The following is a 13099-nucleotide window of genomic DNA, read 5'->3' on the forward strand; positions in this document are numbered from 1 at the left end:
TATCTGCATAAAGCCCCAGCATTCACTTTCTGGCCATTCATGGTGCAGACTTTCTGGGGGCTTATAGGGATGGGCTGGGGAGGCTGACGGCCCACCTCATAGGGAGCCATCTCTTCCTCCAAGGAATGCCAGTCAGTCTGCTTGGGGCCAGGTTCCACCTCCAGGAAGGTCCCACTGCTGAGGGATCGGGTGGGGTGCGGCAGGCCTGTGATCCAGAATTGGTCCTTCCGCACACTGTAAGCAGCTACGCTAAGCCCAGACACACTGGCTGGGGGCATGGCATGGGGACAACAGCCATGTGCCAAATGCTCCTTCTCCGTTTCCCCCAGTTCCTAGGCCACGGGCTGCCATGGTTATGTATCCTGATGCCCTTGGGGGTCAGGAGAGCACATGTGCTGGCAGCAAGGGAAGCCACAGTGTAGGATACAGCAGGGTCACCATTTGTGCCCAAACAGCCACAAGCAGGGCGCCATGTTTCACTCACCCTGGGATGGTGATCTCATGGCTTTCTGCAAAACTCCCAAAGTGGGGATGGCACTTTGTGTATGATCACGGTGCCGGTGCGGCTCTCCCTGGGTATTCACCAGGCTGGAGACAGCTGCCGGAGAGCTCTAGCCCAGCTTGTGATAGCTGGGACTTAAGTAGTGACCAGCCAGGGTGCTTCGAGCTGGAATTCTCCAAGCTCGCCTGCCAAACATCAGCAGACCCCAACAACACATCATACTGGGGGACAGACCGTGAACAATGGTTTTCACCTTGAGGATGAGGACATTTTAGCTGGGATGCCACAGTACTTGGGCCATGCTGTTCCTGATGTCAGTTGTCACACCACCTCCCATTCACCCGGCTGGTGAGGGAAGGACCCTGCCCCGGGGTTAGGTGGACAGCCATATATACCTGACACTGGACACATGAGATGGACGGCAGTTTATGAGTCCTTTATCCTCACCTGGGGGAGGGGACACTGCAAGCCATGCAGGGTCACATGGGGTTGCCTTCAGGAGCGCGTGAACAAGCAGGGGCTGCAGGTTGTAAGGGTGGCGAGAGGATGGAGGGCCCTGGTTTCCTAGCGGGGATGTGACTGGCTCAGCTGAGTAATTCTGTGTGCCAGTAGGGATCTGAAACTCAGTACTCAGGGCTGAGTGGGGACGGTGGCTGGTGCCCTCCCCGGCAGTGGGGTGTAGCTGACTCATGGCTGCAGAGAGGGCAGAGACCTGAGGCCTTCCTGATTTCACCAGATGTCCAAGCAGCACATAATACTGAGTCCTCGTGGCAGACCTTACACCGCAGACCCTGTTCCTTATCAAGCCTGTGTCTTTTTCCCTCCCCAGCTGAAGAATGCGATCCCATTACTTTGAACTGCCCAACAGAGTCTGACGTGCAACATCAGGTAAAACTCGTTTTATTTATATTTTCACCCTTGGCTTCTTGCTAATCCATCTAGAATTTTTTAGAAATTCTCTGTCAGAGCTTTGAAAAAAAAAGAAGAGGATTTTTAGGTAATAAAATAAGTCTGGAAATGATCTTTAAACAGCCCAGTGACAGAGTACATGCACACAACTTCTGTTACTCCCAGTAACTATGGTAGCTTTAATCCATGCTTCAAAGAAAGCATTTGTCTGTAGGCTAAACACAGACCAGCAATGTCAATGAATGAAGGAGCAGAGCCTGCTTTCTTTCAGATGGAGTTGGTATGCTGTGAATGGGAAGCTTTTTTTAAGCCACAACAAAACTGGACAGTCTAATAACATTTTTGTAATGTTTTTATAAAACTTTACCTTTTTTCAGGAACCCTTTATTTATTTATTTGTTTGTTTGTTTTGGGGGGTCTTTCCCACAATGCCAAATCTAGGGATTGTTTTCTGATTATAAAAGAATGTTTGTTATTTTAAACTTCAAATAGGACAGAAATGTATCCCCCCAAAATGAGATTTGCCTGTCACTCCATTTTTTACTTTTGAGGTACATCCTTCTAGAAGCTTCCTTGGGTCACTGTGTGGTTCAGTTATATCTGGTACTGTCCAGCCCGTTGCTTTCCACTCTTTCAAAGCTCATTGGCAAAATTGCACAATGCTTCACAGCAGGTGAACTATATTTAGAGTATCAAATGTCTCAAAAAGCATGTCTTACCTCAAGATGGGCTAGTTTGGTCCTGCCCGTTCCATAACACCAAGGTGATTTTTAGTGAGACAAATTAAAAGTTCTGTTTAGGCTTGCTTGTCAAATGTCAGTTTGTCATAAATCATTAATAGTGATGCTCTTGGGTAGTCAGATCACTTTTGGAAAAAACAAAATTATACTGTTGTTGATAGAACGGCCAATTTTAATTGGACACAGCTCTCTCGAAAGTTGTCAGTGATGCTGCTTTTAACTTTGGTTTGGGGTTCTTGGGTCACCTACTATGAACATCATATTCTTATTTAGTCATCCTTAGTGTTTTCCTTGGAATTACGATCTAATGGTTGAGTTTGGTGCCGACTAAATTTAAACAATTGTAGTAAACCCAAAGTAAGAAATTTTCTCTTCTCGCATTCCTCAATTTGTTTAACCAAGTCTTGCTCCTCGCATGTTTTGCAACATGATATAGACTCAAGGAAGAGGCAAGAATGCTACATGGTTTGTTTAGCCTGATTTTAGGGATTTTCCAAAACCAGTTAAGATTAGGTACGAAATATACCTTAGGACACTGTTGAGAAGCTGTTTCATTTTAAGTCATAGTTCTAGCTATAAGAAGTAAAGACTCTCCTAAAAGATGAAAATAGATCTATCAACGAATAAAAGGGGCAGAAAGCTATTTGAGATTTTTTTAGTTCTGTTGTAAAAGAAACCGTCATATTCCTATGAAAAGGAGGACTGTACCTAGCTAATTCAGTTCGTTATTTCTTTGTATAATCTATAGTATTTGTTCTAACTGCTAGATATCCAGAGGATTCTTTGAAACCAACTTGGCAGTTAGAACAAAGAAAACTTACTAGGGGAGACACGTTTAAAAAAACAAACAAACAAAACCCCCACAGTCCATTTTCTAGAGCTCTGACATTAAAAGTGAGCCAAAAATATGTTCTTCAGAATATGTTAACATTTGGTGTGTGAGTGCTTTTTATCATTTGAAAACTAAAATCTACCTCTTTGAATGAAGCAGACAGAAAATAATGCGGTGTCCTGGTGTGCAAAGTCAAAGTCTGACCTCTCACACAAAATTTCATAAAGAATCCTTTACTTTTAGGAACTTAAAATCCATACCCCATCTGCACTCTGAGGAAAGAGCCACTGACAAGTACTTTGCCTGGATTGAAGTATTATAAGATCCTAGATGAGGGGTGCCTGGGTGGCTCAGTCAGTTAAGCAAAGAGCCACTGACAAGTACTTTGCCTGGATTGAAGTATTATAAGATCCTAGATGAGGGGGTGCCTGGGTGGCTCAGTCAGTTAAGCGTCTTCTACTGTTTATTACAAGTGGAATTTGTTGCATGGATGTTCTGAGACCAAACCTGGACTGGGTGTTCTTGGGCGTAAGAAAAAGCAGGAGAGGGGGCAGGGGGTGAGAGAAGACCCCCATAGAGCTTACAGACTCATTGGAGAAGCAAGGCACCCAGCATGAGATTTTAGGTGTGGGGATGGTTCACGGGGCTTAAAAACGTTCATGGAACTTGGGGCAGCTGGGTGGCTCAGTCAGTTAAGTGTTGACTCTTGATCTCAGTTCAGGTCTTGATCTCTGGGTTGTGAGTTCAATCCTCATGCGGGGCTCCACACTCAGCATGGAGCCTTCTTAGAGGGGAGAAAAAAAAAAAAAGAAAATGTGGAACTTTATGTTCAAGAAAACACTTTCCACAACTTTAGCCAACAGTGAAGTTTCAGTTATGTGGACACATACACAAACATCAGGCAAATGAGAATAAGGCAAAATTTCTTCCAGTCTGTGGCCAACAATCTGTGCCAAGAGGAAGCTGTAGTAATAATAAAAATAATAAATATCAGGTTGCTAACTCAGAGTTAGAGGTTATAGAAAGAATGACATTCTCTTCTATTTAAGTTATTTATTTGGTTTCACCAAACAAAAAGTTTTATCTTTTAAGTTTTAAAAACTACATGAAAGTACTGGGTTCATTTAGTTGTGACTAAAGAAAGGTGTTTAATAATAAAGGAATATGGGGTAGAGAGTATATAGGAACACTTTATACCATTTTCTCAAGTTATCTGTAAATCTAAAACTATTCTAAAATTAAAACGTATTTTATCTCATTTAAAGTTTTATTTAGAGAGAGTATGTGCAGGTGGGGGGAGGGGCAGAGGGGGAGAAAGAGAGCATCACAAGCAGACTCCGTGCTGAGCGCAGAGCCAGATGCGGAGCTCAATCCCACGACCCCAAGACCTTAGCTCAAATCAAGAGTCGGAAGCTTAACCAACTGATTCACTAGGCAGCCCTAGAGTAAAAATGTATTTTAAAAACCACACAAAGGGGGCGCCTGGGTGGCTCAGTGGGTTAAAGCCTCTGCCTTCAGCTCAGGTCATGATCCCAGGGTCCTGGGATCGAGTCCCACATCGGCCTCTCTGCTCAGCAGGGAGCCTGCTTCCTCCTCCCTCTCTCTCTGCCTGCCTCTCTGCCTACTTGTGATCTCTCTCTCTGTCAAATAAAATAAATAAAATCTTTAAAAAAAAAAAAACACACGAAGTAAAATTTAGAATCTAGAAAAATGCAAAACCTCATTCACAATTCCACTACTCTACTATAACCGTTTTTTTGGTCATTTGGATGTATTCCTTCATATACTTTTTTTATGTGAATGATTATAAAAACTGTTTGTAAATATATCTTGCTTTTGTCATGTGATGTTATTTCACAAACTTTATCCAGCTTGTAACATGCCTGTACCATCAGTTTGAACGGCTATGTGGTATTACAGTCTCTGACATGGAAGTGATTCTGGTGTGCGTGTCTAAGGGCAGGACGGAAGCATCCCTGCTACCAGCAGTGGTACCTGTCAGCACTCTGAGGAAAGAGCCACTGACAAGTACTTTGCCTGGATTGAAGTATTATAAGATCCTAGATGAGGGGTGCCTGGGTGGCTCAGTCAGTTAAGCGTCTGCCTTCACCCAGGTCATGATCTCAGGGTCCTGGGATCGAGCCCCTGCATCAGGCTCCCTGCCCAGTGGGGAAGCCTGCTTCTCTCTCTCTCTCTCTGCTGCTCCCCCTGCTTATTCTCTCTCTCTCTGTCTCTGTGTCAAATTAAAATATTTTAAAAAAAGAAGAAGAAGAAGATCCTAGGGAATAAGACTGAGGATGAGTTGGAGCCCAGGCCCCAGAGCTTGAATGCCAGACACAGGTGGATGGAAGGTATTGGGTGTGGAGAGTGATGGCCCAGTGACCATATCCGGGAGCCCAGGGGGACTGTAAAAAAGATGAAGGTAAATTTTAAGTCTGTAGCTGGGAGCAGTTCCTACCAAAAATACAGAGAATTCAGGAAGAAGATGAGATTCGTGTTGCAGGGATTAAGTTCTGTTTGTTTATGGGCTGTGAGACAAGATGTGAAGGTTTGTTAGAGGTTGGGATGGGTGAGGTTTGTGACCATGCCCCATAAGTGCTAGAAAATGCAGCTCTGGGTCCTGGTTTAGGCCTCTTGCATCTTTAGGTTACAGCTGAAGCCTCAGGAGTGGATGAAACTGCCAGGGATGGAGTCCTTGTAGAAAAGCAAAGAGGGGAACCAAGGACGGAAACTTGAGGAACATGTCATGTTAGAGGCCAGAGGAAGAAAAGGAGCTCAGAAGCAGAAATCAGTCCTTGGGACAAAATGCAATTGCTAGGCTTAAAGAGTGAGTGGGTGATAAGAAAGTTCATGCAGTCCTGTCAGATTCCTTAAGGGAGCAAGGAAAAAATAGTAAATTCTTATTTGAGTATGTTAGAAAATACAGTGAAAGCTGATTCTTTTCAAGATGGGAAACAGTGGATTTTAAAGGATAAGGTATCACCAGGAGTGGAGTGATCAGATACAGAAGTGACAATTAGTGGGCTTGGTTTTCCTTACAGGATTAATGTTCCTCGAAAATACTGACAGATAACGTGCTTGAAGATGTGCTGTGGGGGTACCTGGGTGGCCCAGTCAGTTAAGTGTCTGACTCCTGATCTCAGCTCAGGTCTTGATCTTAGTGTCCCCACATTGGGCTCTGCACTGAGTATGACGCCTATTTAAAAAAAAATGTTCTGTGGGGAACACCCAATATATTGGTTTCTTTCAAGGAATGTATAATCTGGCAGGGAAGATAAATGCAAACATGTATTAGATAAATAAAGTTATTTGATGCACATATTGATGAGTTAGCATTTTAAAAGAATTTCAGGGTGCCTCAGTGGCTCCGTTGGTTGTGTCTGTCTTTGGCTCAGGTCATGATCATGGGGTCCTGAGATCGAGGCCTGCATCAGGCTCCTTGCTCAGTGAGGAGTCTGATTCTCCCTTTGCCCCTCCCCCTACTCATGTTCTCTCTCTCAAATAAATAAATAAAATCTTCAACAATAAATAAAACTAAGAATCTCAACATTTTCAGAGACAGGATGAAAAGAAGCCTGGATAGGTAAAGACACAAGCCTTCTTTTTAGATGTAAAGATTCTGGAAGCTGAGGGGCACCTGGGTGGCTCAGTAGGTTAAAGCCTCTGCCTTCGGCTCAGGTCGTGATCCCGGGGTCCTGGGATCGAGCCCCACATCAGGCTCTCTGCTCAGCAGGGAGCCTGCCTCCTCCACTCTCTGCCTGCCTCTCTGCCTGCTTGTAATCTCTGTCTGTCAAATAAATAAGTAAAAAAAAAAAAAAAGATTCTGGAAGCTGAGATAGCTGATGGCAAATTTGAGTAGTGTCTTGAATGGTGACCCCTGAGTGGGGCAGAAAGGGGGACATCTAGTGAGGAGATTGGAAGCTCAAGGGTGTGTTCCGTCCATACAACAGGGAGACCAGAGGCCATCGTGAATGAGGCAGGGGCGAGGCAGCATTTGGTAAGTTGGAAATGGATTGCGACAGGATAGATAATGCCATACCTGGTATCCGTCTGTCCATCCATCTGTCCAGTCTTTGATACCACCACTTTCTTAGGTGCTGGGGATATAATGGTTAATGCTTGGAGCTCCAAAGTTAGCATTTGACATATCCAGCCTGGAAAGCAGAGTAGGAATGTTTCAAGATGCTCTGTAGGCAGGTAAGCTGAGAAACTCTCCCTTATGTTCTCAGATAGTCTCAGCACATCTCCATCAGGGAAGGGAGAGAGAGGAGACTGGTGGTTGAGTTCGTTTGACAGGTAAGCAGACGTCTCTGAGCAGAGGAAGAAGCCTTGTTTCTCCCACCACCTGAGAAAAACACCTCCCACCTCCCACGACTGTTAACCCAGGCATCCAGTGGAATTCCAAAGCTCCCCTTTGCAAAGTGCCACTCTGGACAAAGCAGTCTTGGTCTCGCAGACCTGGGGAGCTTCCTGGAAGAGTCTCCCCATAGAGTGATGGCACAGAACAGAGTTTTAGACAAGTCCTCTCAGCAGTGGCTCATTCAGGGGAGGGCTTGGGAGAAACATGGAGGCAGTGGCGCTCATCCAGGAATGGGGTCCCCAGGGCTCGGGTACAAGACATGGAGGGTGCCGTTCTGAACATCCGTGCTGGTGCCTAGGGCTGCTTTGCCGCTCTGAACCCTGCAAGTCCAAGGTGGATCCTTCTGCGGGTGCTGGGGACAGGCTCTGCACTTGCTTGTCAATGGCCATCTCCTCCCTGCATCTTCCCGCCATCTGTCCTTTGCGTGGATCTCTGTACAGACGTCCCTTTTACCCAAGGACACCAGTCATACTGGCTTAGGGCCCACCTTCATGACCTCATTGGAACTTGATACCTCTGTAAAGAGCCCATCTCCAAACACAGCCATGTTTTGAGGTCCTGGGTGCTAGGACCCCAACGTGTTGGATCTCTTTGTGCAGGGTACTTAAGTCAACTCATAGGAACTTTTGCAAACAGAACAAAATGAGAACAAACGAAAAGATGTTTGGAAGGAGGTGGAAGGGTTTGTCATCCGTCGGGGCTTGGGACTGAAGAGAAGGGAAGCTGGTGACTGCTGGTGACCGGGCGCATGGGGGTCACTGTCAAAAATAGGAAAACACGAATCTGGGCAGTGGGGGATGAAAACGAATTGATCTTTTTTGAAGCTCTTAAAATGTCATGCAGAACATCACAGATGCTTTATGGGCGTGGAACTAGTAAGTAGGACTGATGAGGAACAAACGGAGTGATATTGAGTGTTTCTCCTGATGATAGTGCTCAAGGCATTGACTCCAGGGGTTCAGTCGTGCTCCTGCTCCTCGAGACTAGGACTCTCTCCTGCACTGGGTCAGTCCTGTTGCCCAGGCAATGGGAGTGGAGAGGCCTTAGTGAGGGGCCTTAGGGTGTGGGGCAGGTTGTAGGAGCTCTGAGCTTCCAGAATAGGGAGAGGGAAGGCAAAACCTTCCCAAACCTAGGAGTAGATCTAACAACCCCCTAGGTGATTCTGATGCACCCCACTTCCTCTCCTACAAACAAAATCACTGAATAGGAGTCATGGCACCCAGGTATGGGTGAAATTCACCTGTCCGGCAGCAAGGCTGCTGTATGAATAATTTTGGCTCACGTTAACATAAATCTGCAGTGGCAGTTACTGGGAGATTGATCACAAAAGTACCTCTTACCCTTCATTCGCCATATCCTGTCGCCACCCTACCCGTCTTGGCCATTTTTGGATCATCCACGAGCCTGGCATGTGGTTTTGCAGAGAAAAGGGGCAGGGGTCCTTCACACATCAAGTACGATCCGACGCTGCCAACAGGAATGAGAATCCTTAGGGACAGATTTACAAAATGCGGAAACACCTCTCAGTGACCTACAGAAAACAGATTTAAATTTTCTTACTAAAATTAGGCCCAGGGCGCCCGGGTGGTTCAGTGGGTTAAGCCTCTGCCTTCAGCCCAGGTCATGATCTCAAGGTCCTAGGATCAAGCCCCGCATCGGGCTCTCTGCTCAGCAGGGAGCCTGCTTCCCCCCCTCTCTCTGCCTGACTCTCTGCCTACTTGTGATCTCTCTCTCTCTCTCTGTCAAATAAATAAAATCTTTTAAAATAAATAAAATAAAATCAGGCCCTCCCACAATCTGCTCAGCGCAGTGGATCTGGACCCTGACTGCACATAGGAATCACTTCGAGAACTTTTTTTTTTTTTTAAAGATTTTTTATTTCTTTATTGGACAGAGAGAGGGATCACAAGTAGGCAGAGCAGCAGGCAGAGAGAGAGAGGGAACCTGTTGCGGAACTTGATCCCAGACCCTGAGATCTTGACCTGAGCTGAAGGGAGACGCTTAACGTACTGAGCCACCCAGGCACCCCACTTGGAGAAGTTTTGTATTACTCCAGTGCCTGACTTCTATCCCATAGAGATTCTGACTGCGACAGTTTGGCGTAGGCTTCCATCACTGCTAGCCCTTGATGCCCCGGGAATTCCACTGAGAGGCACGTAGACCATGCATCCATGGTGTGAGGGGTCCAGACATGCCCACAACATTAACTCTTCATTTCCCACGCATGCAGGCTGCTCCCACTGGCTGCCTCCAGGTGTAGCCCTATGTGGTGCCTCTCTCCAAATGCCCCCTTTTTATAAGAACACCCATCCTCTGGGATGAGAGTCCTCCCTAATGACCTCTCTTTAACATGATTACCTCCATGAAGACCTTATTTCCAAATATAGTCATGTACTGAGGTTAAGACTCCGATATATGAATTTAGAGCAGGGGTAAGCAGGGCACAATTCAACCTTAATCAGCATTCAGTGATTTGGTGTTGATTATATTACAGCATTTATCTTGGAATCTGATACTCGGTAGGCATTTAATAAGTGGGATGGACAGATGAATACCTATCCTCTAGCACCAGGTCATGATACACAGCGCTAATCCGTGCACAAAACATACACCCTGATTGTTTACATCCTCTTCCCAGCAGAAAGCCAGAGCTTTCCCAACTAACTAACCTCCAAATAAAAGTCATGTTCTTACGAAATGAAGAAAAGGGAAGTGTTGGGGTCGATTCCACGTTAAAACCTATTAAACCCCTAGAGCCTGCCTGGGCCTACTTAGCTAAAGTGACTCCATGTTGCCTAGGTAGACATTTTGTTGTTTAATAAATGCCTCAGCAGTTACTGATATCAGTTCCAGGTAACTGTTGCTAAAACACACACCTAAAATAAGGCCATTTATTTAATAAATGCCTCAACAGTTATTGATATCAGTTCCACGTAACTGTTACTAAAACACACAGGTAGGAGACATCCAATTAGCCAAAGCCACATACGTAGAGGTCTGCGGTTGTGCCCTATAAAACTAACCTTTAAGACCAAGGAGGGGGGCGCCTGGGTGGCTCAGTGGGTTAAACCTCTGCCTTCGGCTCGGTTCATGGTCCCAGGGTCCTGGGATCGAGCCTCACATCGGGCTCTCTGCTGAGCGGGGAGCCTGCTTCCCCCTCTCTCTCTCTCTCTGCCTGCCTCTCCGCCTACTTGTTATCTCTGTCTGTTAAATAAATTAAAAAAAAAAAAAAAAAAAGACCAAGGAGGGGTCGCTCTCTTCGGAGGCAGCCCTGGCCGGTCAGTCTAACTTCCAATGCTTGGCATAGAATAAGGCTTTGCATAACTTTCACTTTGTCTCAGTCTCGTTCCTTTGATAACGGACCCAACAGAAGAATTATTTTTCCTTTTTTTCCCTTTATGAGGATATAACAATTTTGTATGTAGTTGTAATCACGCTGTACAATGTAATGTTTTTTTTTAAAAAGATTATTTATTTTAGAGACAGGGAGAGAGTGTGAGTGAGAGAGGGAGAGACAATGTCAAGCCGACTCTGTGCTGAGCAGGGAGCCCCAACACAGGACTTGATCTCATGACCCTGAGATCGTGACCTGAGCTGAAACCAAGAGTCCAACTGAGCCACCTAAGCGCCTCTCCTTTCTCAACTTAGTACAGTATCCTAAGCATTCTATGAGGTTAATGGGATGTAACCGAAAGAATAGTAATGAACATTTTTAAGGCTAAGACTTACTCTAAGCACAGACCTGTATGAATTCATTTAATCTTCCAAATGACCCTGTGTGGGACGTACTGTTACTGTGCCTATTTTACAGATGGACATTGTGACACAAAGAGGTTAAATAATTTGTTTAAGGTCACTCAGCTACTGAGTAGTGGAGCCAAGATTTGAACCATGCAAGCATATTGACGCCAGACTCCATGCTTGCGATTGCTACTGGCCTCACCACGGGCCTTGGAGCTAGACAGGCCTCATAGGCCTGATCTCTTTGTTTCCTCCTTCCTAAAATGGGTACCAGTCTCCTGGCACATAGTAAATGCTCAATAAATACCTGGTTAGTATTGCATTTATTAATTTTTTAAAAGATTTTATTTATTTATTTGACAGACAGAGATCACAAGTACACAGAAAGTCGGGCAGAGAGAGAGAGAGGAGGAAGCAGGCTCCTCACTGAGCAGAGAGCCCGATGCAAGACTCGATCCCAGGACCCTGAGATCATGACCTGAGCCAAAGGCAGAGGCTTAACCCACTGAGCCACCCAGGTGCCCCTAGTATTGCATTTAAATGAACACCATACCATACCTCATTAACTCTTCACCTTCAAACTCAAAACTTGTCTCCTCACCTCCTCTCCGCACCTGAAATTTTGAGGCCCAAAGAGATGTGGACGTGCTTCCCCTCTCCTTCCCCAAGTGAGATCACAGCACAGTATAATGACACAGTGTGTACAGAGCACTCCCAGCAAATATTTACATCCACCTGGAACAGCCAACCCCAGCCACTTCTCCCCCAGCGCCATTATCACACCGTCTTACCTGAGTAGGGCCCTTTCAAGATGGCTCCCGTCCAGTTGCCCACTTGGCCATGGGGAACTTGTCAGGGACAGGGTCGGCTCCCTTGGCACTTCCTCATACCTGTAGGTGAGGACCTCCCAGGGGCAGAAGGTTGGGCCCGGAGTATCTACACTTCAGTCAGCTTCTGATCAAGGAGTGAGAGGCTGGTCTCCCCCCTGCTGGCAAGAGTGGTGATCCAGAGGCCCCCTCACCTGGCTTGGGTTGGCAGAAAGGCTCCCCTTCTTCCTAATGGCTGGGGAAGGGGAATAGCCACAGTGTTCACTTCTCTCAGTTCCTTCAAAGAAATCTCTTCTTACATAAGCTGAAGGTGGGTTTAGAGTAATTAATGATCACACCACCACTTTTGGTCCCTTCGTAGCTAGTCCTTTGGGATTTACCTGGCCCCTCACTGGGGAATGGATACATACCATTGTCCTCTACTCGGGGCCCCAGTCACAGCTCTTGAGACACTAGGAGAATGTCCATCTCATATCCTGTTATATTCTTGACCATAGAGTAATTGAAGAGTTTCCTTATTGTGGAACTTGAGGTTGGTTCAACTGTTTTGCTCTCTGAAATATTGCTGTGGTAAACGTCCATCCCCTGCCTCTCCCGCCCCCCACGGAAGCTGCAGATTTCCTAGACTACATTTGCATCTGGATTTGCAGACTAGACCTAACAGGACAGCCCTCCAGTCTCCTCGTCCTCCCAACAAGTTATGAGAGCGCACATCAGTTCCTAGTAACAAAATGCCACCAAATAAAAAGATGCTGTTTTATCTGTTGAAAGCCTGTCAGTAACTGTTTTCTTTGAAATTGAACAAAACCTTTCACAGATAAAACTGCACAGTATATTGCCCAGAGGAGATGGCGGGCAGGGGACCCACCCCAATTTTTAAGCCATGGAATGCCAAGTGTGCTTGCTGATAGTGTTACGCCAAGTACCCTACAAGGACCAAGACTGAAGTTCTCAACCCTTTGCAAGCTGGAGAACTGTCTTAGTTAATGATGGACACTAAAGACATTGTGGGTAATCTTGGATCTTGTTTATTCACCAAAGAAGCAGAAGTCTTTTTTTTTTTTTTTAAAGATTTCATTTATTTATTTGTAAGAGACAGAGGGAGAGAGAGCAAGCGAGCACAGGCAGACAAAGAGGCAGGCAGAGGCAGAGGGAGAAGCAGGCTCCCTGCCGAGCAAGGAGCCCGAT

General features: G+C 45.9%; 1 protein-coding gene across 1 annotated transcript in view; it reads left to right on the forward strand.

Annotated features, from left to right (window-relative positions):
* Positions 1-13099, forward strand: part of EDARADD (EDAR associated death domain) — a 58798-nt gene that overhangs the window by 20815 nt on the left and 24884 nt on the right. Inside the window, exon 4 of the mRNA XM_045087343.1 lies at positions 1332-1390. Within this exon, the coding sequence (XP_044943278.1) occupies positions 1332-1390 (59 nt within the window). The remainder of the gene's footprint in view (positions 1-1331; positions 1391-13099) is intronic.

The sequence above is a fragment of the Mustela putorius genome, unplaced genomic scaffold (genome assembly GCF_011764305.1).
Source record: "Mustela putorius furo isolate JIRA1106 unplaced genomic scaffold, ASM1176430v1.1 tig00001118_pilon_pilon_pilon, whole genome shotgun sequence".
NCBI classification, from domain to species: domain Eukaryota; kingdom Metazoa; phylum Chordata; class Mammalia; order Carnivora; family Mustelidae; genus Mustela; species Mustela putorius.